We start from the raw sequence: 25,502 nt of genomic DNA on the forward strand, positions 1-25,502 counted from the left end.
TTCATCAGGACATGATGAAAATGTTATTGTGAATAACATTGAAACGTTGACCGAACAACGACTGAGTGTCTTCATTTCCCCATTCGGGAGCCGTGAGTGCCGCTGATTGCTTTACCTATATATATATATATATATATATATATGTCTTTCTTGCGGCCCATACAAGACTTGGACCTTGATAATTCGGCCTAGTTGGGATTTTGAGGTTCATGTGTGCTATACGGCATTCATGGACCTGACTTGATAGCTCTTTATTGTTCAGTCACACTGTCCTTTATTATATTTCGGAATGCTGACGTGCCCGGGATTCAAACCCGTTACCTATAGCATTGCAGTCAGACATCTATTCATTCAGCTATCTGCCCTTGCATAGAGAGCTAGAGAATTCCAAGCTGGAGAGTTCTAACTTTTTTCTTTTATCTTTGGCCTAATCTGAGCCGGACAGGGCCATGCCAGTTCAGGGGCTCCAATGGCACATCGTGTCCTAGCGGCGTTACAACATGGAGGGGCGAGAGAAAACCTGAAATTTGGGCACCATCATAAGTGCCTGATATGTGCTCAGCTGGGAATTGCGGCAATGCCCCGAGGGAGAGATGTAACAAACCTTCTAAAGAGTTTGTTGCCCATAGCAACCAATGAGCTTCTAGCTATCATTTATCAAATATATTCTATAAAATGATAGCTAGAACCTGGTTGGTTGCTATGGGCATTGTATGGTGGTCACTGGGATGCTCCTTGGGCATTGTATGGTGGTCACTGGGATGCTCCTTGTATTGAATATCTCTCACTGGAATGGTAGACAGAGGCACTGTGATTTATATTTTCTTTTACACTGCAAGGAAAGATGTGAGACCAGTGGGTGTTTAGCAATGGATGAGACCCCAGTAAGAGTGATCTATTTTATAATGACCTTTTACCAAGTCATTGATAATCTTTGGAATCCCCTGCTGTTGGATTAAGTAGTATTAATTATTTAATGTGTGTACTTGTCACCCTGGTGTGCTGCCTACCAGTGCAATACCTCACCTACTGGTGTGATCTCCCAGTGCAATGCCTCACCTACTGGTGTGATCTCCCAGTGCAATGCCTCACCTACTGATGTGATCTCCTAGTACAATGCCTCACCTACTGGTGTGATTTTCCAGTGCAATGCCTCACCTACTGGTGTGCTGCTTACCAGTGCAATGACTCACCTACTGGTGTGATCTCCTAGTACAATGCCTCACCTACTAGTGTGATCTCCCAGTGCAATGCCTCACCTACTGGTGTGATCTCCTAGTACAATGCCTCACCTACTGGTGTGATCTCCCAGTGCAATGCCTCACCTACTGTACTGGTGTGATCTCCACCTCCTGTGACAGGATCCTCCTGCTGGTGCTATGACTGCCTACCAGTGCAATGCCTAACCTACTGGTGTGATCTTCACCTCCTGTGACAGGATCCTCCTGCTGGTGCTGTGACTGCCTACCAGTTCAATGCCTCACCTACTGGTGTGATCTCCACCTCCTGTGACATGATCCTCCTGCTGGTGCTGTGACTGCCTACCAGTGCAATGCCTCACCCACTGGTGTGATCTCCACCTCCTGTGACACGATCCTCCTGCTGGTGCTGTGACTGCCAACCAGTACAATGCCTCAACCATTGGTGTGATCTCCACCTCCTGTGACAGGATCCTCCTGCTGGTGCTGTGACTGCCTACCAGTACAATGCCTCACCTACCGGTGTGATCTCCACCTCCTGTGACACGATTCTCCTGCTGGTGCTGTGACTGCCTACCAGTGCAATGCCCCACCTACTGGTGTGATCTCCACCTCCTGTGACACGATCCTCCTGCTGGTGCTGTGACTGCCTACCAGTGCAATGCCTCACCTACCGGTGTGATCTCCACCTCCTGTGACACGATTCTCCTGCTGGTGCTGTGACTGCCTACCAGTGCAATGCCCCACCTACTGGTGTGATCTCCACCTCCTGTGACAGGATCCTCCTGCTGGTGCTGTGACTGCCTACCAGTTCAATGCCTCACCTACTGGTGTGCTGCTTACCAGTGCAATGACTCACCTACTGGTGTGATCTCCTAGTACAATGCCTCACCTACTAGTGTGATCTCCCAGTGCAATGCCTCACCTACTGGTGTGATCTCCTAGTACAATGCCTCACCTACTGGTGTGATCTCCCAGTGCAATGCCTCACCTACTGTACTGGTGTGATCTCCACCTCCTGTGACAGGATCCTCCTGCTGGTGCTATGACTGCCTACCAGTGCAATGCCTAACCTACTGGTGTGATCTTCCCCTCCTGTGACAGGATCCTCCTGCTGGTGCTGTGACTGCCTACCAGTTCAATGCCTCACCTACTGGTGTGATCTCCACCTCCTGTGACAGGATCCTCCTGCTGGTGCTGTGACTGCCAACCAGTACAATGCCTCACCTACTGGTGTGATCTCCACCTCCTGTGACATGATCCTCCTGCTGGTGCTGTGACTGCCTACCAGTGCAATGCCTCACCCACTGGTGTGATCTCCACCTCCTGTGACACGATCCTCCTGCTGGTGCTGTGACTGCCAACCAGTACAATGCCTCAACCATTGGTGTGATCTCCACCTCCTGTGACAGGATCCTCCTGCTGGTGCTGTGACTGCCTACCAGTACAATGCCTCACCTACCGGTGTGATCTCCACCTCCTGTGACACGATTCTCCTGCTGGTGCTGTGACTGCCTACCAGTGCAATGCCCCACCTACTGGTGTGATCTCCACCTCCTGTGACACGATCCTCCTGCTGGTGCTGTGACTGCCTACCAGTGCAATGCCTCACCTACCGGTGTGATCTCCACCTCTTGTGACACGATTCTCCTGCTGGTGCTGTGACTGCCTACCAGTGCAATGCCCCACCTACTGGTGTGATCTCCACCTCCTGTGACAGGATCCTCCTGCTGGTGCTGTGACTGCCTACCAGTTCAATGCCTCACCTACTGGTGTGATCTCCACCTCCTGTGACATGATCCTCCTGCTGGTGCTGTGACTGCCTACCAGTGCAATGCCTCACCCACTGGTGTGATCTCCACCTCCTGTGACACGATCCTCCTGCTGGTGCTGTGACTGCCAACCAGTGCAATGCCTCAACCACTGGTGTGATCTCCACCTCCTGTGACAGGATCCTCCTGCTGGTGCTGTGACTGCCTACCAGTACAATGCCTCACCTACCGGTGTGATCTCCACTTCCTGTGACACGATTCTCCTGCTGGTGCTGTGACTGCCTACCAGTGCAATGCCCCACCTACTGGTGTGATCTCCACCTCCTGTGACACGATCCTCCTGCTGGTGCTGTGACTGCCTACCAGTGCAATGCCTCACCTACCGGTGTGATCTCCACCTCCTGTGACACGATTCTCCTGCTGGTGCTGTGACTGCCTACCAGTGCAATGCCCCACCTACTGGTGTGATCTCCACCTCCTGTGACAGGATCCTCCTGCTGGTGCTGTGACTGCCTACCAGTTCAATGCCTCACCTACTGGTGTGCTGCTTACCAGTGCAATGACTCACCTACTGGTGTGATCTCCTAGTACAATGCCTCACCTACTAGTGTGATCTCCCAGTGCAATGCCTCACCTACTGGTGTGATCTCCTAGTACAATGCCTCACCTACTGGTGTGATCTCCCAGTGCAATGCCTCACCTACTGTACTGGTGTGATCTCCACCTCCTGTGACAGGATCCTCCTGCTGGTGCTATGACTGCCTACCAGTGCAATGCCTAACCTACTGGTGTGATCTTCACCTCCTGTGACAGGATCCTCCTGCTGGTGCTGTGACTGCCTACCAGTTCAATGCCTCACCTACTGGTGTGATCTCCACCTCCTGTGACAGGATCCTCCTGCTGGTGCTGTGACTGCCAACCAGTACAATGCCTCACCTACTGGTGTGATCTCCACCTCCTGTGACATGATCCTCCTGCTGGTGCTGTGACTGCCTACCAGTGCAATGCCTCACCCACTGGTGTGATCTCCACCTCATGTGACACGATCCTCCTGCTGGTGCTGTGACTGCCAACCAGTACAATGCCTCAACCATTGGTGTGATCTCCACCTCCTGTGACAGGATCCTCCTGCTGGTGCTGTGACTGCCTACCAGTACAATGCCTCACCTACCGGTGTGATCTCCACCTCCTGTGACACGATTCTCCTGCTGGTGCTGTGACTGCCTACCAGTGCAATGCCCCACCTACTGGTGTGATCTCCACCTCCTGTGACACGATCCTCCTGCTGGTGCTGTGACTGCCTACCAGTGCAATGCCTCACCTACCGGTGTGATCTCCACCTCCTGTGACACGATCCTCCTGCTGGTGCTGTGACTGCCTACCAGTGCAATGCCCCACCTACTGGTGTGATCTCCACCTCCTGTGACAGGATCCTCCTGCTGGTGCTGTGACTGCCTACCAGTTCAATGCCTCACCTACTGGTGTGCTGCTTACCAGTGCAATGCCTCACCTACTAGTGTGATCTCCCAGTGCAATGCCTCACCTACTGGTGTGATCTCCTAGTACAATGCCTCACCTACTGGTGTGATCTCCCAGTGCAATGCCTCACCTACTGTACTGGTGTGATCTCCACCTCCTGTGACAGGATCCTCCTGCTGGTGCTATGACTGCCTACCAGTGCAATGCCTAACCTACTGGTGTGATCTTCACCTCCTGTGACAGGATCCTCCTGCTGGTGCTGTGACTGCCTACCAGTTCAATGCCTCACCTACTGGTGTGATCTCCACCTCCTGTGACAGGATCCTCCTGCTGGTGCTGTGACTGCCAACCAGTACAATGCCTCACTTACTGGTGTGATCTCCACCTCCTGTGACATGATCCTCCTGCTGGTGCTGTGACTGCCTACCAGTGCAATGCCTCACCCACTGGTGTGATCTCCACCTCCTGTGACACGATCCTCCTGCTGGTGCTGTGACTGCCAACCAGTACAATGCCTCAACCATTGGTGTGATCTCCACCTCCTGTGACAGGATCCTCCTGCTGGTGCTGTGACTGCCTACCAGTACAATGCCTCACCTACCGGTGTGATCTCCACCTCCTGTGACACGATTCTCCTGCTGGTGCTGTGACTGCCTACCAGTGCAATGCCCCACCTACTGGTGTGATCTCCACCTCCTGTGACACGATCCTCCTGCTGGTGCTGTGACTGCCTACCAGTGCAATGCCTCACCTACCGGTGTGATCTCCACCTCTTGTGACACGATTCTCCTGCTGGTGCTGTGACTGCCTACCAGTGCAATGCCCCACCTACTGGTGTGATCTCCACCTCCTGTGACAGGATCCTCCTGCTGGTGCTGTGACTGCCTACCAGTTCAATGCCTCACCTACTGGTGTGATCTCCACCTCCTGTGACATGATCCTCCTGCTGGTGCTGTGACTGCCTACCAGTGCAATGCCTCACCCACTGGTGTGATCTCCACCTCCTGTGACACGATCCTCCTGCTGGTGCTGTGACTGCCAACCAGTGCAATGCCTCAACCACTGGTGTGATCTCCACCTCCTGTGACAGGATCCTCCTGCTGGTGCTGTAACTGCCTTCCAGTACAATGCCTCACCTACCGGTGTAATCTCCACTTCCTGTGACACGATCCTCCTGCTGGTGCTGTGACTGCCTACCAGTGCAATGCCTCACCTACCGGTGTGATCTCCACCTCCTGTGACACGATTCTCCTGCTGGTGCTGTGACTGCCTACCAGTGTAATGCCCCACCTACCGGTGGGATCTCCACCTCCTGTGACACGATCCTCCTGCTGGTGCTGTGACTGCCTACCAGTGCAATGCCTCAGCTACTGGTGTGATCTCCACCTCCTGTGACATGATCCTCCTGCTGGTGCTGTGACTGCCTAGCAGTGCAATGCCTCAGCTACTGGTGTGATCTCCACCTCCTGTGACATGATCCTCCTGCTGGTGCTGTGACTGCCTACCAGTGTAATGCCCCACCTACCGGTGGGATCTCCACCTCCTGTGACAGGATCCTCCTGCTGGTGCTGTGACTGCCTACCAGTGCAATGCCTCAGCTACTGGTGTGATCTCCACCTCCTGTGACATGATCCTCCTGCTGGTGCTGTGACTGCCTAGCAGTGCAATGCCTCAGCTACTGGTGTGATCTCCACCTCCTGTGACATGATCCTCCTGCTGTTGCTGTGACTGCCTACCATGCTGCATTAGCCTTGCTTACTACCATTGTGGGTAATGCTAACAATTTGCTAACACCCAGTTTGTGTTGGGCCCCGCTTATAGCTGACTTATACAACCTACCTGAGGCCACTATACGTTCCCAATCTGCCCCTTTCTGGCATGGAAGAAATGTGAATGATAAATCAATGTAAATGTACCAGGAGGTATTGACAAGCCATTAGAAAGTTATTGGAAGATGGAAACCCTTTATAACATTATCTTATACTGTGAATTTCTTACCCTGTTCCCAAGACAATTTATTAATGTAACTTGTTAATTAAGTGAAAGGAAGACATGATATTTTCCAGGAGATGTATCAAGCCGTGGAGAGAGATAAAGTTGAGTATTTGCCCAAATCAAATTAAGCTCTAACTACAGGTATCATTTCATGTACTGTGCTAGATAAGTGACAGAAGAAGATTGGGTGGTTTGGACATCTGCACTTTATCTCTCTCCAAGGCTTGATACATCTCCCCAAGAGTGCTGTATATAATATATGTCTAGCTGCTATACAGCAGGCCAGGAGCACCAGCAGGACAGTAGAGTAACAGTCATATCAGTAATAATTTGTGGACCCTGTGAAATTAGCATGCAGTAAAGACGGGAGACAGGGCCGTAACTAGGTAAGTGCGCTGTGTGCCTTGCACACAGAGCAGGATGACCTGGGGTGCAACCAGCCTCCACCATAATGTATACTCGACATCGGCAGCGGCGGTGCCACTGCCTGAATGTCAGCTCCGCCTCCCCTCCTACCCAAGCCGGACTTGGAGCTTGGAGTGCTGTACAGCTGCAGGAAGCCGCGAGGAAGGGCATCACCCCCCCCCCGCCCGCCGCTGGTTGCCCAACGGACCTTGTCCGCCCGCTGCCTGACTGAGAAGCCGTCCACAGTGTGTGCAGGCGTGCAGAGCAGAGGGAAACAGCTGTCACTATGCAGGTGGGCCGCGGGCAGGAGAGCAGCAGGCGCCGCTCAGCAGGGTGCAGTGAGGAGTCAGTAACGATGTGGTGGGGAGAGTAGTGTATTACTTGTTTAACATTGTATGGCTGTGCTTGTATGTGTGACTGTGTGTGAGCCTATGTGGTTGTCGATGTATATGTGCTCTGGTGTACATGTGGCTGGCTGTGCTTACGTGACTGTATATACCGTGGCTGTCTCTATAACTATGTGTGTATAGTGTATGTGGCTGTCTGTGTATATTTGACTGTGTGTGTGTATATGTGACTGTGTGTGTGCATGTCGCTATGTATGTGTGTGTATATGTACCCGTCTTTGTATATGTGACAGTGTGTGCATGTGTGACTGTGTGTGCGCATATGTGGCTGCGTGTGTGTGCGCATATGTGACTGTATGTGTGCATGTGTGACTGTGTGTGTGCCTATGTGGCTGTGTGTGAACTTTGAGGGGGGGGGGGCACATCATCGTCTATTCCGCCTCCGGGCATCTAGATTAAACTTGCGCCACTGGTACAGGCCATAAGGTAAAGTCAGCATAGCATGACAGAGGAGGGAATGGGGGAAGGTGGACAGGCACAGGGGCAATCGCAGAATATTTCAGCGGAGGAGGACGGGGGACTCTGTAAATGGTGACTCTGCCTGCCATAATGTGTGACAGGGGACTCTGCCTGCCATAATATGTGACAGGGGACTCTGCCTGCCATAATGTGTGACAGGGACTCTGCCTGCCGTATTGTGTGACAGGGGACTATGCCTGCCATAAGGTGTGACAGGGGACTCTGCCTGCCATAATATGTGACAGGGGACTCTGCCTGCCATAATGTGTGACAGGGACTCTGCCTGCCGTATTGTGTGACAGGGGACTATGCCTGCCATAAGGTGTAAATGGTGACTCTGCCTGCCATAATATGTGACAGGGGACTCTGCCTGCCATAATATGTGACAGGGGACTCTGCCTGCCATAATATGTGACAGGGGACTATGCCTGCCATAATGTGTGACAGGGACTCTGCCTGCCATAAGGTGTAAATGGTGACTCTGCCTGCCGTAAGGTGTAAATGGTGACTCTGCCTGCCGTAAGGTGTAAAAGGGAGCTCTGTCTGCCGTAAGGTGTAAAAGGGAGCTCTGTCTGCTGTAAGGTGTAAAAGGGAGCTCTGTCTGCTGTAAGGTGTAAAAGGGAGCTCTGTCTGCCGTAAGGTGTAAAAGGGAGCTCTGCCTGCCGTAAGGTGTAAAAGGGAGCTCTGCCTGCCGTAAGGTGTAAAAGGGAGCTCTGCCTACTGTAATGTGTGTGTAAGTGGCACTACTGTTCGGCGTAATTTGAATAATGAAAACTACTGTGCAGCATAATATAATTTGGTATTATTTTGTGGTCACGCCCCTTTCCCATGAAGACACCCCCCCTACATTTTTGGTGCGCACCAGTGGCGCGCACTGGCCCTGTTTTAAATGTGGGGGGGCGCCGATGGTGTTTCTTGCACACAGCGCTAAAATGTCTAGCTACGACACTGGTGATAAATTATTTGGATCAAGCATCAAAAGGGAGGTATAAGAGACTGGCTGGCATATCACTTACTGCATGACGACCTTGTGCCTGCGCTGTACTTTATGTAGACGGAGCATTTGGTTTTGCTAATGACTTATATAGACTCCATAAGAGGGCATGCCGACATAGCATATTGTTGAATGTTAACATGTATGATCTTAAACTCCATCTATAAATGTTCTGTTGCGAGACTTCCAATATGCTCAGAATATTGCTACTGTGACAGATGATTTAGTATATACTTGCTGGGGTACTCGGCGGTGCCCCGGATTTTAAGAATGTCTGTTTACAAAAATAAATGTAAATATTAAACACACAGTATAAACAACATTGTAGATGGCTGAATACCCATGTTTTGGTACAGGATGAGGCTGGTAAATTAGAATGATAGTTTGTTAATTTACGTTGATTGGAGATCTAGTATATAGGCATATCTTGCTTCCCTGATGCACTTTGTGTAGTGCCCGCACCCCTTTTTGGTCCCCCAATGGACCCTGTTCTTCCCACTATACAACTCTCAGTCTGTGGCTTCCTGCTGCCGCAATTCCCCTCCTCACATCATGTCACTGGCCCTGTCACATGCAGCCCTTTCATCACTGAGATATCATGCATGTCCTGATATAGTGTGTGCTGCTGGCCCATCCCTAGGGGTGCTAGTGGTGTGTTACCCTCACAGTGTTTGTTCCCAGAGTTTAAGTCATATGTGTAGCAAGTTTGGTGTAAATTGCTCCAGGCATTCCAGAGTTATGCTGATTGCTGAAAAACTCTGTGCTTCTGCCTCGCCCCTAGGGGTGCTAGGGGTGTCTTGCCCCCACAGTGTTTGTTCCCAGCTTGCAAGTCATATGTGAACCAAGTTTGTTGTAAATTGGTACAGGCATTCGGGAGTTATGCTGTCTCCTGACATACTCTGTGCTGCTGTCCCACTCCTAGGGGTGTCTAACCCCCACAGAGTTTGTTTGCAGATTGTAAGTCAGATGTGTACCAAGTTTGGTGTAAATTTTTTCAGGCCTTCCACAGTTATGCTGTCTGCTGACATACTCTGTGCTGCTGTCCCACCCATAGGGGTGCTAGGGGTGTCTAACCCCCACAGTGTTTGTTTCCAAAGTGAAAGTCATATGTGTACCAAGTTTGTTGTAAATTGCTGCAGGCATTCCAGAGTTATGCTGTCTGCTGAAATACTCAGTGCTGCTGCCTCATCCCTAGGGGTGCTAGGGGTGTCTTCCTCCCACAGTGTTTGTTCCCAGATTGTAAAGTATATGTATACCAATTTTTTAGTACATTGCTCCAGCAATTCCGGAGTTATGCTGTCTCGTGATATACTCTGTGCTGCTGTCTACCCCCCTGGGAGTGTTAGGGATTTCTAATTGTTTTTGTTGCCTCCGCTGTGTTTTAATACGCTCGTATGGAAAATTTCACGACCGTCGCTTATAAACTGTGGATATGTATAGAAAGACAGAATGACGGATTTTCGCTTTTATATACTAGATACACTTAGAGTTACTTTGATGTGTGACTGTCATACTTGGCAACATTTTATAACAAGTTCCAGGGATGCTTGGTGGCTGAGCCCAGTGCATGGTGGAATGTCATGTGCGGATCTGTCTAGGAGGTCCTTGGTGCACTACAACTCCCATTCTGTCATGTATACTGGACTTCATTATAATGTGATGATTTGTTTTTAATTCATGTTAATTACTCATGTTCCATACATTTTCATTTATACCACTTAATGTGCACATAACACAGTGTTTATAGGGCCTAATTCAGACCTGATCGCTCGCTAGCGTTTTTTGCAGCGCTGCCATCAGGTCAGAACTGCGCATGCGTATGCACTGCAATGTGCAGGGACGTTGCACAGGTACAAAGCGGTTCGCTGCTCTGCGATGGGTTTGTGCAAAGAATCCATTTGCATGGGCGATCGCAAGGAGATTGACAGGAAGAAGGTATTTGTGGGTGTCAACTGACCGTTTTCTGGGAGTGGTTGGAAAAACGCAGACGTTCCCAAGCGTTTGCAGGGCGGGTGTCTGATGTGAATTCCGGTCCCGGACAGGTTGAAGTGATCGCAGCGGCTGAGTAAGTCCTGGGCTACTCAGGAACTGCACAAAATCTTTTTGTACCGCTCGGCTGCACATGCGATCGCACAAAATACACTCCCCGTTGGGCGGCCACTATGTGAACGCAGGGCTGCAAAAAACAGCTAGCGAGCAATCAGGTCTGAATTGTCCCCATAGATCCCCCAGAAACCCCATGGGGCTGTTTTACTGGTCCATGTCAGGTTTGCCATCCAAGTGTGAGGTCAAATTGGTGAATAATCCTGGGCCGCAGCTCCAGAGGCGGGGTGGGCCTGCGTGTGGCCAGCTGTACAGTGGAGACATCGGATAACAGCCCATGTCCTCTCATGCTTTACAGTGTTTAGTTGCAAAATTGGTGGTGGTGGTGGGTGCTTGGTAGGCTAAAGCACTGGGGCTCGTTACAAATACTGGAGTCTATTTACTAAGCCTTGGCGAGAGATATAGTGGACGGAGATAAGTACCAGCCAATCAGCTGCTAACTGTCATATTATACGCTGGGTTTGAAAAATGTCAGGAGCTGATTGGCTGGTACTTTATCTCCATCCATTTTATCTCTCTCCAAGGCTTAGTACATAGATCCCATTGTATGCAGTGGATGTGGGGGTGATGAAATGGTTAAAAAATAGATACTTTTTTGCAGGTGAGCTACAGGGACCAGATATCACACACTTACCAAGTTCTTGGCTGCCAGTTGGGAGGGGTATGACGCAACCATGTGGGCAGTGCAGGGGCATGACAGCAGAATCGCATCATCAAGGCACAGTATATAAAGCCACGATACATCATTGTAAAGCGGGGGAAGGGGCCATAATGATGGGATTCAGCAGGAATAGCATCATCAGCTCGCCTGGACTGGTCACTTCACACAGGAAGTGGGCATCAGCGTGTGGAACGGAGGCGTTACTGAAGATATGCATACACCTTGGTGCCTGCTATCCTGGAGTCTCCAAGACATTGCGGGAGAATAGGCAAGTACCATATGCTCTATCATGCGTTGGGATTGTGCAACCGGCCCAGCCGTCAACATCCTGATACCGGGATCCTGGCCACCAGATTGCCAGTGGGGGTACGAGTGCAACAGAGCCCCATGCGGGCTCGCCAAGGGCGTAGCTACCATAGGTGCAGGGAGTGCAGCTGCTATGGGGCCCAGAGGTGAGAGAGGCCACCTTCCCTGTCACAGTTACATGTGTTATATACAGGGTGTAGCTACCATAGGTGTTGGGAGTGCAGATGCTATGGGACCCAGAGCTGAGAGGGGCCACCTTCCCTGTCACAGTTACATGTGTTATATACAGGGTGTAATATCATAGGTGCAGGGAGTGCAGCTGCTATGGGGCCCAGTGCTGAGGGGGGCCACCTTCCCTGTCACAGTTACACGTGTTATATACAAGGGTATAGCTATCATAGGTGCGAGGAGTGCAGCTGCTATGGGGCCCAGTGCTGAGAGGGGCCACCTTCCCTGTCACAGTTACATGTGTTATATACAGGGTGTAGCTACCATAGGTGCAGCTGCTTTGGGACCCACAGCTGAGAGGGGCCACCTTCCCTGTCACAGTTACATGTGTTATATACAGGGTGTAGCTATCATAGGTGCAGGGAGTGCAGCTACCAGGGGCGGATTGGCCCACCAGGACACCATGACAGAGTCCGATGGTCTGGTCCCATACTCCCCTCAGCCAGGCCGATTCACACTCAGGCTGGGCTGGCTCACACTGCTTCCAGTACTTGTGGTTCATTAAAATGCAATCCGGAAGTTAGGTTAGCGGGCACCAGGTGCCACTAGCTGTGAAAAGTGGGGAAGCTTTTCTACCAATGGGGGACATAGAGAAAGTTAACCAGCCCAGCAGCATCCTTTCCCTGGCCCCGACCAAAGGTCTCTTCCATGAGCCCGGCCCAGGAGCAGCAGCAAAGCGATGTTCGGAGCCAGGTTCACTACACCCACTGCCACCCCAGCTCCCGCACTCTCACTGAACTGGCCAGAGCGGCGACTGAGCACTGAAGGGGACCCAGCAGAGAGGGTGTCCCCGGTCACAGTGTATGGTTTGGGGACTGGACAGGAGCAGGATGTACCTTGTTCTCAGGATGCCAGCTGACCAGGCAGCACTCACAGCCAGCCCTGGGACAATCTCTAATGCAACGTCCTTCAGCCCTAAAGCTGCCCAATGTCTGTCCATGATGATGGGACTATTTATGCGGTGTCTACAAATGTAATGCGGTGGCTGCGTATGTAGGGGGTCATTCCGAGTTGTTCGCTCGCTATCAGTTTTTAGCAGCCGTACAAACGCATAGTCGCCACCCACAGGGGAGTGTATTTTCGCTTTGCAGGAGTGCGAACGCCTGTGCAGCAGAGCGCCTGCAAACACATTTTGTGCAAAACCAGACCAGCCCTGTAGTTACTCATCCTGTGCGATGATTGCTGCGACGAGTGACACGGTAATGACGTCAGATACCCGCCCGGCCACGCCTGCGTTTTTCCAAACACTCCCAGAAAATGGTCAGTTGACACCCAGAAACGCCCTCTTCCTGTCAATCTCGCTAGAATCATCGCACAGGATAAGTAACTATAGGGCTGGTCTTGTTTTGCACAAAATGTTTTTGCGTCACTCGGCTGCACATGCGATCGGAAACTTGCAAAGCGAAAATACACTCCCTCGTGGGTGGCGACAGTGCGTTTGCATGGCTGCTAAAAGTAGCTAGCGAGCGATCAACTCAGAATGAGGGCCACAGTCACAGGTAAACAATAGCATAACGTAAAACAAAGGAGGCCCCAACTGTGTCTATCTCAGAATCAGGACCTCTGAGGAGTGACCCCAACCTCTTGACAGGCCCCTCCCCCTCAACAGAGTCCGCCCACATTTGGGCTGCTTCCATAAATTTCCCGGGCTGGTATTCGATCCCAATCCGCCCCTGGGCACTAGGGTGGTGGTTAGCCGCAGCCGATTACTCATTTACTTGAAAATGGAATTAGCCTTTATTACATTGCTTTTTCATTGTAGCTTCTATGCTTTCTAGCATTGTCTTTAGATAAGCAGACACAGTGGTTTATTTCTGTAGATCTGTGATATAACAGCACTACTGTCTGAATAGAAATGTACAGAAAGCAAGGAACACAGTAGAATAAAGGATACTGCTTAACATAAGGACACTCTGTATACTGATTAGTAAAGCTGTTCCTGCAGAATTTAAAAGGCAGAGCAGAAAATTCCTTTCTTACATTGACGAGCCTCAAAAAGGGAGAACTGTGGGCATCTCTCTCAGCACTGGTTTTCACCATGCCATGAGTACCCACCTAGTAAAACATTACATCAAATGCTGCCATGCAAGTGGCATTTATCAAAAGTGGCCTGTTCTGAACAAGAGCTTCATATTTGCATTCTAATCAAACATCTAGTTCTGAATATAAAGCAGTCAGGGTGCCAAAATGTCTGTGTTCCACGGGTTACAGATGAGTGTAAAGGTTTTACAGTGAAAACAAAACTACTGCAAAAATGTATGTAAATACAGGGGGTAAATGTAATAGAGTTCGAGTTGCTGGAGGTGCAGGACTTGCCACTTTAAACATACAGGCATTCTCACCCGAAGTCCCGCCCCTCCGGCAACTTGCACATTATTACATTTACCCCCAAATGGAGGGGAGCAAAAATGATAAAATCAATAATAACAAATCTAAAGCACATTGGGGGTCATTCCGAGTTGATCGCTCGCTAGCAACTTTTTGCAGCGCTGCGATCAGGTTAAATCTTGGCAAAACTGAGCATGCGTATGCACCGCAATGCGCAGGCGCGTCATACGGGTACAAAGAGGATTGGTGCTGGGCGATGGATTTAACGAAGAATCCATTCACACAGCCGATCGCAAGGTGATTGACAGAATGAGAGCGTTTGTGAGTGCCAACTGACCGTTTTCTGGGAGTGTTTGGAAAAACGCAGGCGTGTCCAAGCGTTTGCAGGGCTGGTGTCCGACGTAAGTTCCGGGACCGTACAGGCTGAAGTGATCGCAGCGGCTGAGTAAGTCCAGAGCTACTCAGAAACTGAGAAAAAAATTGTGCCGTCAGCTTCAACAACGTTCGCACACTTGCAAAGCGAAAATACACTCCACCATAGGCGGCGACTAACTGATCGCAGCGCTGCAAAAAGATGCTAGCGAGCGATCAACTAGGAATGACCCCCATTGCTGCTCTACCTTCAAATGTTACAAATGATTTTATTTTTAAATTCAGAATTGTGTTTCTTTTTTCCTTCATTATCCACATCAATTTGTCTCAGATCTTCTATTGTCACATATTTGCAGCCTCACTGAACATTACTGGAGAGTTGGGTGGACAGATAGTTCTCACCTGCAGTACTGTGGCAGAGAATAAAACAGATGTGGCCTGGTTTATGGAGAGTCCCACACAAGAACTACTGGGCTGTGACACAAACAACTCCTCGGATGCCAGGTTCTCAAGATGGAACGGGAGTTCTCTTCTAATAACACAGCTAAGCAGTGAAGATGGAGGAAACTATGGGTGCAGGGATTGTTCGCAAACAGCAAATTCTGCACCTAATGTATATCTGAGAATCACAAGTAAGCACAGTACATAAGCAACAATATCTAATTTTCTAGTTACTCTACCACAGGTTCTCAAACTCGGTCCTCAGGACCCCACACAGTGCATGTTTTGCAGGTCTCCTCACAAAATCACAAGTGAAATAATTAGCTCCACCTGTGGACTTTTTAAAACGTGTCAGTGAGTAAGTAATACACCTGTGCACCTGCTGGGTTACCTGCAAAACATGCACTGTGTGGGGTCCTGAGGACCGAGTTTGAGAACCCCTGCTCTAGACTAAACTGTTTATGCATGATTTAAAGCAACAAGCCCTCATGATTGCACAGCTTACAATGCATTGTCTGAATCAAGTTTTAATTGCAAGTTTATTATGGTGTTCACTATTATATGGGTGCTACAAATAGAATTTATATTGTGCATTAATTGTATATGCTGTGCGAACAAGTGTCTCTGTCAGCACAACCCAAGGTGCAAACTTGCTATAAACTAGCACATAGAAATAGGAAAATACCTGCACGTCAGAAACAAGATGAACCCACAGTGTGTGGTTCACACATTCACTTTAAGATTGAGTTTTGAGAGTATAATGTCATATAAATGTATTTCTCTACAAATAGTAGATAGTTGTTTGCAGTTCTGCACTCCTTAGAACAGGGGCAAGCAATTGTTTTTTTAACATTACAGATGTTTCATCATTACAAGCCAAATACATTTCTGAAGTGCCACTATAATTTCAACATATACATTTACAAAACTGGTGATGTAGTTGGCATGTAGTTGGATGGGATGACGGCGGTTAGAAGACCGGCGCCAGAATCCTGACACTGCTCAAAATCCTGGCACTGGAATCCCAACAGACAGCTTACTCAAAGTAAGTATGCCGGTTAGGGTTAGGCTGCGGGGTGGAGGGGAGGAGGGTATAGGAAGAGGCTGCAGGTGCAGAGGGTTAGGTTTAGGCTGCGGGTAAGAATGGTTAGGTGGAGGGCAAGGGTTAGGCTTAGTATACTTACTAAACAGTGTTGGGATTCTGACAGTCAGGATGCCGCTGTCCGTATTATGACCACCGGAATCATCACTGTCAGAATTCCATACCCAACCCTCAAAATTGATGTGTACTAAAAATGTTAGGTGCCTTCCTGCCCTTCCATTTTTTTGAAGCTAGTTTGCTCATGCTAAGTTTATCATTTGTAGTCTGGAGATGAAGACATGCTTAAGAGTTTTGTACTGTTATTCAGCTATGAGCAGAACTAACTGTATCTAACCAAGGCCCAGGGTTCATAGGGTATGGAGGCCACGCTTTGGGTCTTCCGCTAAGTGTCAGTATAGTACACCAAAAGGGTATTCCGTGAGGGAAGGAGCACACCTGTCAGAATTCGTTTGGATCTCCCAGTGTGAAAACATATTAGCAGGGACTGAGGTTCACGGAATAATAACTAGTTTATTAAAGCAACGTACAACTGTAAACAATAAATATAAAGCAGGAATAACTAGAGAACACAAAGGGAAAACTGAGGAGACATGGGATGCCAGGAAACTGAGTACATGAGAATGATGTAGACTGTGGTAGAGTATGCACGTACCAGGGTTGCACTGTAGCTGGACTGCAGGACTGCACTGTAACTGGAACACAGGATGGCACTGATGATTTGTAAACTTGTGTACGGTGACTAAAGGTGCTGATGAGTTAAGGAACTTGTGAATGATGATTGAAGACACTGGTGATTTGCAGACTTGTAAATGGTGACTGAAGATGCTGATGAGTTAAGGAACTTGTGAATGATGATTGAAAACACAGATGATTTGCAAAGTTGTAAGCGATGACTGAAGACGCTGATGATTCAAGGAACTTGAGAATAATGGTTAAAGACACTGGTGGTTTACAGAGTAGTAAATGGTGACTGGAGACGCTGATGATTCCAGGAACTCGAGAATGACAATTAAAGACACTGGTGGTTTGCAGAGTAGTACACGGAGACTGGAGACACTGATAATTCTAGGAACTTGAAAATGATACTTAAAGACTCTGATGCAGACACTGACTCCCAGCACACTGATGACCGAGACACATTAAAGTCCAGAAGCTGCTTGAGAACGCTGGAAGCTGTGCAGCAGTTAATGCTGGAAGCACCGGAGACACTGGGGTAGACTGCGGAGAAACTCGCCGGGAACGAGAGCACTGGCAGTTCTTTGGTCGATTTAGCAGCAGAGATCAGCATGACCAGGACCAGGAGCTGTAACAGTCTTGACTCGATGAACTGGCAACAGGGAGCCTGTGTGGCTGGCCTAAGTAGTGAGCACAGGTGCTGCTCACAGCTGTGGCAGCAGCCACTAATCAAGCTGCAGATACAGAGCAGCACTCTGAACACCGGAGCAGAGAGCGCCACCCCAGGCATGGAGGAGAAACTACATGGGATTGTGACAGTACCCCCTCCCTAAGGAGCGGATTCCAGATGCTCAACACATGTTAGAGTCTGAATCAAAAGGTAGAGGGCATATCAGGGTATCCTTATGCTGCCAAGGAAGTCCAACAGAGGCGTTCAACTTAGATTTTTCCCTTTTTCTTCTTTCTCCATTTTGTGGATTTCCCAGTAGGAACAATAGACTGGAGCTGAAGAAAACCAACAGGTAAGCTGATTGCTGGAGTCTCTAAGCTGGCAACAGGATTCTCGGATGAATCAAGATAGATAGGAACATTAGATGACCCCGGCTGGGCAGGAACCTCAATTGGGACTGAAGACTGGTAAGACCATGAATTGAATTTCTTAATTACCATTTCACTGAAGGTCACAAGATTGAGAAGAACTGGGTCATTGGTCTCAATTAGTGGACTAGCCCAAGCCGCGGCTTCTCCTCTGAAGGTCAGGAATAAAAGTTTAACTATGTTGGATGGAGTAATTCCGAGGGAAAGATCTGTCTCCATCATAGAAACATATCTATTAACTAGTGCGTAGTATTGCGTTAAATCTCCATCAAAGTAATCCAAAGATGGAGCGTTGGATGAATTCTGTGAAGTGGAAACTTGATTTTCTGGAAACACTGGAGATGGATCATCAGGACACTGAGGAGGGGACAGACTTTCAGGAGACTGGTCAGAAATATATGATGATCCTAACTGAACTTTGATTAGAGGCTTGGATGGTACTTTTTGGATTTGGTCCTTCCTGGAAGTCCTGGGGGACTGGGCTGTACCCAAATCGTGAGCCAACAAGTTAGTAGTAGAATTGGAACCCAGGACTACAACAGTGCCTATGTGTCTAGATATATGGCCTGTGTTGTGAGAAACGAGAGTGCTAGATTCTTCTTCTGAGATTGACATAATGCTCAAAGCTCCCTCGTCACGGGGCTGAACTAAGGCAAAAGCCCCCTCTTCACTGGGCTGAACTAAGGCAGAAGCCCCCTCTTCACTGGGCTGAACTAAGGCAGAAGCCCCCTCTTCACTGGGCTGAACTAAGGCAGAAGCCCCCTCTTCACTGGGCTGAACTAAGGCAGAAGCCCCCTCTTCACTGGGCTGAACTAAGGCAGAAGCCCCCTCTTCACTGGGCTGAACTAAGGCAAAAGCCCCCTCTTCACTGGGCTGATCTAAGGCAGAAGCCCCCTCTTCACGGGGCTGAACTGAGGCAAGAGCCCCCTCTTCACGGGGCTGGGCTGAGGCAAGAGCCCCCTCTTCACGGGGCTGGGCTGAGGCAAGAGCCCCCTCTTCACGGGGCTGGGCTGAGGCAAGAGCCCCCTCTTCACGGGGCTGGGCTGAGGCAAGAGCCCCCTCTTCACGGGGCTGGGCTGAGGCAAGAGCCCCCTCTTCACGGGGCTGGGCTGAGGCAAGAGCCCCCTCTTCACGGGGCTGGGCTGAGGCAAGAGCCCCCTCTTCACGGGGCTGGGCTGAGGCAAGAGCCCCCACTTCACGGGGCTGGGCGGAGGCAAGAGCCCCCACTTCACGGGGCTGGGCGGAGGCAAGAGCCCCCACTTCACGGGGCTGGGCGGAGGCAAGAGCCCCCACTTCACGGGGCTGGGCTGAGGCAAGAGCCCCCACTTCACGGGGCTGGGCTGAGGCAAGAGCCCCCACTTCACGGGGCTGGGCTGAGGCAAGAGCCCCCACTTCACGGGGCTGGGCTGAGGCAAGAGCCCCCACTTCACGGGGCTGGGCTGAGGCAAGAGCCCCCACTTCACGGGGCTGGGCTGAGGCAAGAGCCCCCACTTCACGGGGCTGGGCTGAGGCAAGAGCCCCCACTTCACGGGGCTGGGCTGAGGCAAGAGCCCCCACTTCACGGGGCTGGGCTGAGGCAAGAGCCCCCACTTCACGGGGCTGGGCTGAGGCAAGAGCCCCCACTTTACTGGGCTGGGCAGCCTTCTGTGGACTCTCGGGCTGGGCAGCCTTCTGTGGACTCTCGGGCTGGGCAGCCTTCTGTGGACTCTCGGGCTGGGCAGCCTTCTGTGGACTCTCGGGCTGGGCAGCCTTCTGTGGACTCTCGGGCTGGGCAGCCTTCTGTGGACTCTCGGGCTGGGCAGCCTTCTGTGGACTCTCGGGCTGGGCAGCCTTCTGTGGACTCTCGGGCTGGGCAGCCTTCTGTGGACTCTCGGGCTGGGCAGCCTTCTGCGGACTCTCGGGCTGGGCAGCCTTCTGCGGACTCTCGGGCTGGGCAGCCTTCTGCGGACTCTCGGGCTGGGCAGCCTTCTGCGGACTCTCGGGCTGGGCAGCCTTCTGCGGACTCTCGGGCTGGGCAGCCTTCTGCGGACTCTCGGGCTGGGCAGCCTTCTGCGGACTCTCGGGCTGGGCAGCCTTCTGCGGACTCTCGGGCTGGGCAGCCTTCTGCGGACTCTCGGGCTGGGCAGCCTTCTGCGGACTCTCGGGCTGGGCAGCCTTCTGCGGACTCTCGGGCTGGGCAGCCTTCTGCGGACTCTCGGGCTGGGCAGCCTTCTGCGGACTCTCGGGCTGGGCAGCCTTCTGCGGACTCTCGGGCTGGGCAGCCTTCTGCGGACTCTCGGGCTGGGCAGCCTTCTGCGGACTCTCGGGCTGGGCAGCGCTCTGCGGTCTCTCGGGCTGGGCAGCGCTCTGCGGTCTCTCGGGCTGGGCAGCGCTCTGCGGTCTCTCGGGCTGGGCAGCGCTCTGCGGTCTCTCGGGCTGGGCAGCGCTCTGCGGTCTCTCGGGCTGGGCAGCGCTCTGCAGTCTCTCTGGCTGGACCCTCTGAACCCCTCACTGGGGCTGGACCCTCTGAAGAACCCCTCACTGGGGCTGGACGCTCTGAAGAACCCCTCACTGGGGCTGGACGCTCTGAAGAACCCCCTCTTGGGGCTGGACGCTCTGAAGAACCCCCTCCTGGGGCTGGACACTCTGAAGAACCCCTCACTGGGGCTGGACACTCTGAAGAACCCCTCACTGGGGCTGGACGCTCTGAAGAACCCCTCACTGGGGCTGGACGCTCTGAAGAACCCCTCACTGGGGCTGGACGCTCTGAAGAACCCCCTCTTGGGGCTGGACGCTCTGAAGAACCCCCTCCTGGGGCTGGACGCTCTGAAGAACCCCTCACTGGGGCTGGACACTCTGAAGAACCCCTCACTGGGGCTGGACACTCTGAAGAACCCCTCACTGGGGCTGGACACTCTGAAGAACCCCTCACTGGGGCTGGACACTCTGAAGAACCCCTCACTGGGGCTGGACACTCTGGGGGCTGGACACTCTGAAGAACCCCTCACTGGGGCTGGACGCTCTGAAGAACCCCTCACTGGGGCTGGACGCTCTGAAGAACCCCCTCTTGGGGCTGGACGCTCTGAAGAACCCCTCACTGGGGCTGGACACTCTGAAGAACCCCTCACTGGGGCTGGACACTCTGAAGAACCCCTCACTGGGGCTGGACACTCTGAAGAACCCCTCACTGGGGCTGGACACTCTGAAGAACCCCTCACTGGGGCTGGACACTCTGAAGAACCCCTCACTGGGGCTGGACGCTCTGAAGAACCCCTCACTGGGGCTGGACGCTCTGAAGAACCCCCTCTTGGGACTGGACGCTCTGAAGAACCCCTTCTTGGGGCAAGATACTCTGAAGAACCCCCTCCTGGGGCGACAGGCTTGGAAACTCTAGGTGGAAGACCAGTTTTGTGACAGATGGTATTTAAAGATTGGAGATACACTCTGCCCTCATTTCTTGGTTTTCGAATGGGACAGGTTAAAATAAAATGTCCTTGACCCCCACAATACAGGCAAAGTTTATAGTCTCTACGATACTGACGTTCTGTTTCAGAGAGGCTAGGTCGAGGGAAACTTTGGAACTTGCCTCTTGTCCGAGGAGGAGAGGTGCCCCTAGCATGCCCAGTCCATGGGTCAGAAGAAAACTCCTTTTCTGGAGCTATTTTACTGGGGTCCACCAGTCTCCCCAGGAATTCAGGAAGAACGCATAGAATACCGGACACTAAAGTCTGTAGCTGGTCTAGCTTCTCCTTTAAAACCCCCAGTTGTAACAAATCTAAAGAAAGTGATGTCCCGGGAGCTGAGGGGTTAACGAGCTGTGAGAAAACTCCCTCAGGCAGACTGCAATTATCTCCCCTGCTGTTTGTTTTGGGCCAGTTCATACTGTCAGAATTCGTTTGGATCTCCCAGTGTGAAAACATATTAGCAGGGACTGAGGTTCACGGAATAATAACTAGTTTATTAAAGCAACGTACAACTGTAAACAATAAATATAAAGCAGGAATAACTAGAGAACACAAAGGGAAAACTGAGGAGACATGGGATGCCAGGAAACTGTGAGTACATGAGAATGATGTAGACTGTGGTAGAGTATGCACGTACCAGGGTTGCAGGATTGCACTGTAGCTGGACTGCAGGACTGCACTGTAACTGGAACACAGGATGGCACTGATGATTTGTAAACTTGTGTATGGTGACTAAAGGTGCTGATGAGTTAAGGAACTTGTGAATGATGATTTAAGACACTGGTGATTTGCAGACTTGTAAATGGTGACTGAAGATGCTGATGAGTTAAGGAACTTGTGAATGATGATTGAAGACACTGGTGATTTGCAGACTTGTAAATGGTGACTGAAGATGCTGATGAGTTAAGGAACTTGTGAATGATGATTGAAGACACTGGTGATTTGCAGACTTGTAAATGGTGACTGAAGATGCTGATGAGTTAAGGAACTTGTGAATGATGATTGAAGACACTGGTGATTTGCAGACTTGTAAATGGTGACTGAAGATGCTGATGAGTTAAGGAACTTGTGAATGATGATTGAAAACACAGATGATTTGCAAAGTTCTAAGCGATGACTGAAGACGCTGATGATTCAAGGAACTTGAGAATAATGGTTAAAGACACTGGTGGTTTACAGAGTAGTAAATGGTGACTGGAGACGCTGATGATTCCAGGAACTTGAGAATGATAATTAAAGACACTGGTGGTTTGCAGAGTAGTAAACGGTGACTGAAGACGCTGATGATTCCAGGAACTTGAGAATAATAATTAAAGACACTGGTGATTTGCAAAGTAGTAAACGGTGACTGTAGACGCTGATGATTCCAGGAACTCGAGAATGACAATTAAAGACACTGGTGGTTTGCAGAGTAGTACACGGAGACTGGAGACACTGATAATTCTAGGAACTTGAAAATGATACTTAAAGACTCTGATGCAGACACTGACTCCCAGCACACTGATGACCGAGACACATTAAAGTCCAGAAGCTGCTTGAGAACGCTGGAAGCTGTGCAGCAGTTAATGCTGGAAGCACCGGAGACACTGGGGTAGACTGCGGAGAAACTCGCCGGGAACGAGAGCACTGGCAGTTCTTTGGTCGATTTAGCAGCAGAGATCAGCATGACCAGGACCAGGAGCTGTAACAATCTTGACTCGATGAACTGGCAACAGGGAGCCTGTGTGGCTGGCCTAAGTAGTGAGCACAGGTGCTGCTCACAGCTGTGGCAGCAGCCACTAATCAAGCTGCAGATACAGAGCAGCACTCTGAACACCGGAGCAGAGAGCGCCACCCCAGGCATGGAGGAGAAACTACATGGGATTGTGACAACACCTAGTAGGAGACAGACTGACCCTACAAGTGCTATGCAAAACATTCTTGAGTGCCACCTTGTGGCACTAGTGTCAAGGATAGTCTACCACTGTGCATGCATGCTACTACATGTGTCAGATTTGCAAAAAGTATATTATACGTACAGTGTGCTTAAGATGGAGGTCAGACATAGTTTAAACATGCCACCACATGTATATTTTAACATTTACAGTATTGTGAGATTGTGCTGTTATCATGAACAGTTGGGCTTTACAATTGGGAACAAACAGTAATAAAACAAGACTGGATAATAACAAACATACATAGGGGTATATTCAATAGGAGTCGGATCCATTCCGACATGCAGTTGTCGGAATGGATCCGACAACCCCTATTTGGCCGTTCCCTGTGTCCTGTCCTGCCGCTTCTGTCAGCGGCTGCCGGGTGCACTGACAGCAGCGGCGGGGGGAGCAGTGTGCGTCGGCCGGCAAGGGAGCAGCGGGAGGCAGCCGGCGAGGGAGCTTCCAGCGGCGGCCGGAGCTGGCAGCGGGAGTGATCTGTGCGGCGGCGGAGGAGGCACTGCAGGTACTATCATCCCCGTAGCCCGCAGCATCGTTCCCTGTCTCCTCACCCAATCCGACTTGTTTTCAAGTCGGATTGAGTTTGTCGGAAAGGGGGCCAAAACCTGTCGGATTTGGCCCCGTTTCCGACAGCAGCAGGCAGATCGGTGGGTATTCCGCCGATCCACCTGCTTTCCGACAGCATTTCGACAAGTTGGGTTTCCTGACTTGTCGGAAAAAAAATGTGCTCCTATTGAATAGGTCGGAACCCCTTCCGACCTATTCCAGTCGGAAACTGCCGTCATTTTCTGACAAGACGGCAGTTTCCGACTCTTATTGAATATAGCCCATAGGCTGGTATTCAGTTACCCACAAAGTAGCATTGGGAATGAAAAATTCTGATGTTTCTTTGAATATTGTTTTATTTTTAGTACATTTTTTCTCCCAAAATCACACAGGTTCAGTGAAACCTTTGCGTTTTCGGTAGAAACAGACCAGTTTTCGGACAAAAATGGATCTGTTTTTGGGGATTTTGCTTCACCTGCCTGGGCCAGGTGAAACAATTCCCTGATAAGCCGCGGCTCACGTCCGCTTATCAGGGCTAATTGAATAGCCTCCGGTGACACAATTACCCGCGATCATTGATCGCCGGTAATTTCATACCGGCCATAGAGGTTAAGAGGGCTTTGCTCGAATTCATTCTAGCGACAGGTGTAGTAATGTGTCCAAATCACTCGCCACTGCTTTCCCTATTGGACCCCAAGATTTGTTTGCATTGGGTAGCAAGGTAGCATGTTTGTGCTTTATAAAGGAAAAAAAGATGATCAGTGTTTTTTTTTTCTAATGGTGCTCAGCTGTGGTTATTACCATCATCTATGTATTGGTATATTTTAATCTTAAAACTAGTATCAGAAACCCAAAGAAATATGTGAAATAATTTCAGAAATGAATAAAATAAGTTTCTGAAGACTTATACACAGTATGGAATCTACTGTAAGTCTTGTATCAACTTGTAACCTTTTTTTCACAGAACCCCCCCCCCCCCCCCACTAATAATAATCATCATGTTTACAATCTCCATGGCTGTCACAACCACTAACTAATAGAATGCCTCTTGAGATAAATGCCATGTCTGAATAAAAAGCATTACAGGCTTCTTTTCATTAGAAGTCAGAGCTATAGACAACCTATGGTAAGGAAGATGAATTGTGTAACCTAACACGGTAACAGACAATGAATGGCTCTGTAATTCCACACTGACTACACATAACATTTTAATTTGGTTTGAACACCACCATGCGGCAAAGTACACCGTGGTTATCATGTCTCACGGCTCTGGGGCCATGGGTTCTATTCCAACCTATCCTGCAGAGCAGTGCCGTAACTAGACATTTTAGCGCTGTGTGCAAGAAACAGCACCGGCAACCCCCCCTCCACCAATACACAAAGCAGGGCCAGTGTGCGCGCTAGTAACGCTGGTGAGCGGTGCAGCCCAGTCTGAAGCGGGGAAGGAGAAGGGGTATGCAGAGCACACGTGCTCCTCGGCAGCGCTGCAGTTACCTAGCGGCGATGGCGGGCGGTAGTGTGGCGTGGCCAGAGCTGGATTAAGACTTCGAGGGGC

At 50.5% G+C, this 25,502-nt stretch overlaps 1 protein-coding gene across 1 annotated transcript in view; it reads left to right on the plus strand.

Annotated features, from left to right (window-relative positions):
* The window catches only part of VSIG10 (V-set and immunoglobulin domain containing 10), a 125,745-nt gene that overhangs the window by 19,272 nt on the left and 80,971 nt on the right, over positions 1-25,502 (plus strand). The window contains exon 2 of the mRNA XM_063964324.1: positions 15,065-15,340. Within this exon, the coding sequence (XP_063820394.1) occupies positions 15,065-15,340 (276 nt within the window). The remainder of the gene's footprint in view (positions 1-15,064; positions 15,341-25,502) is intronic.

Source organism: Pseudophryne corroboree, chromosome 1 (genome assembly GCF_028390025.1).
Source record: "Pseudophryne corroboree isolate aPseCor3 chromosome 1, aPseCor3.hap2, whole genome shotgun sequence".
Taxonomy (NCBI): Eukaryota; Metazoa; Chordata; class Amphibia; order Anura; family Myobatrachidae; genus Pseudophryne; species Pseudophryne corroboree.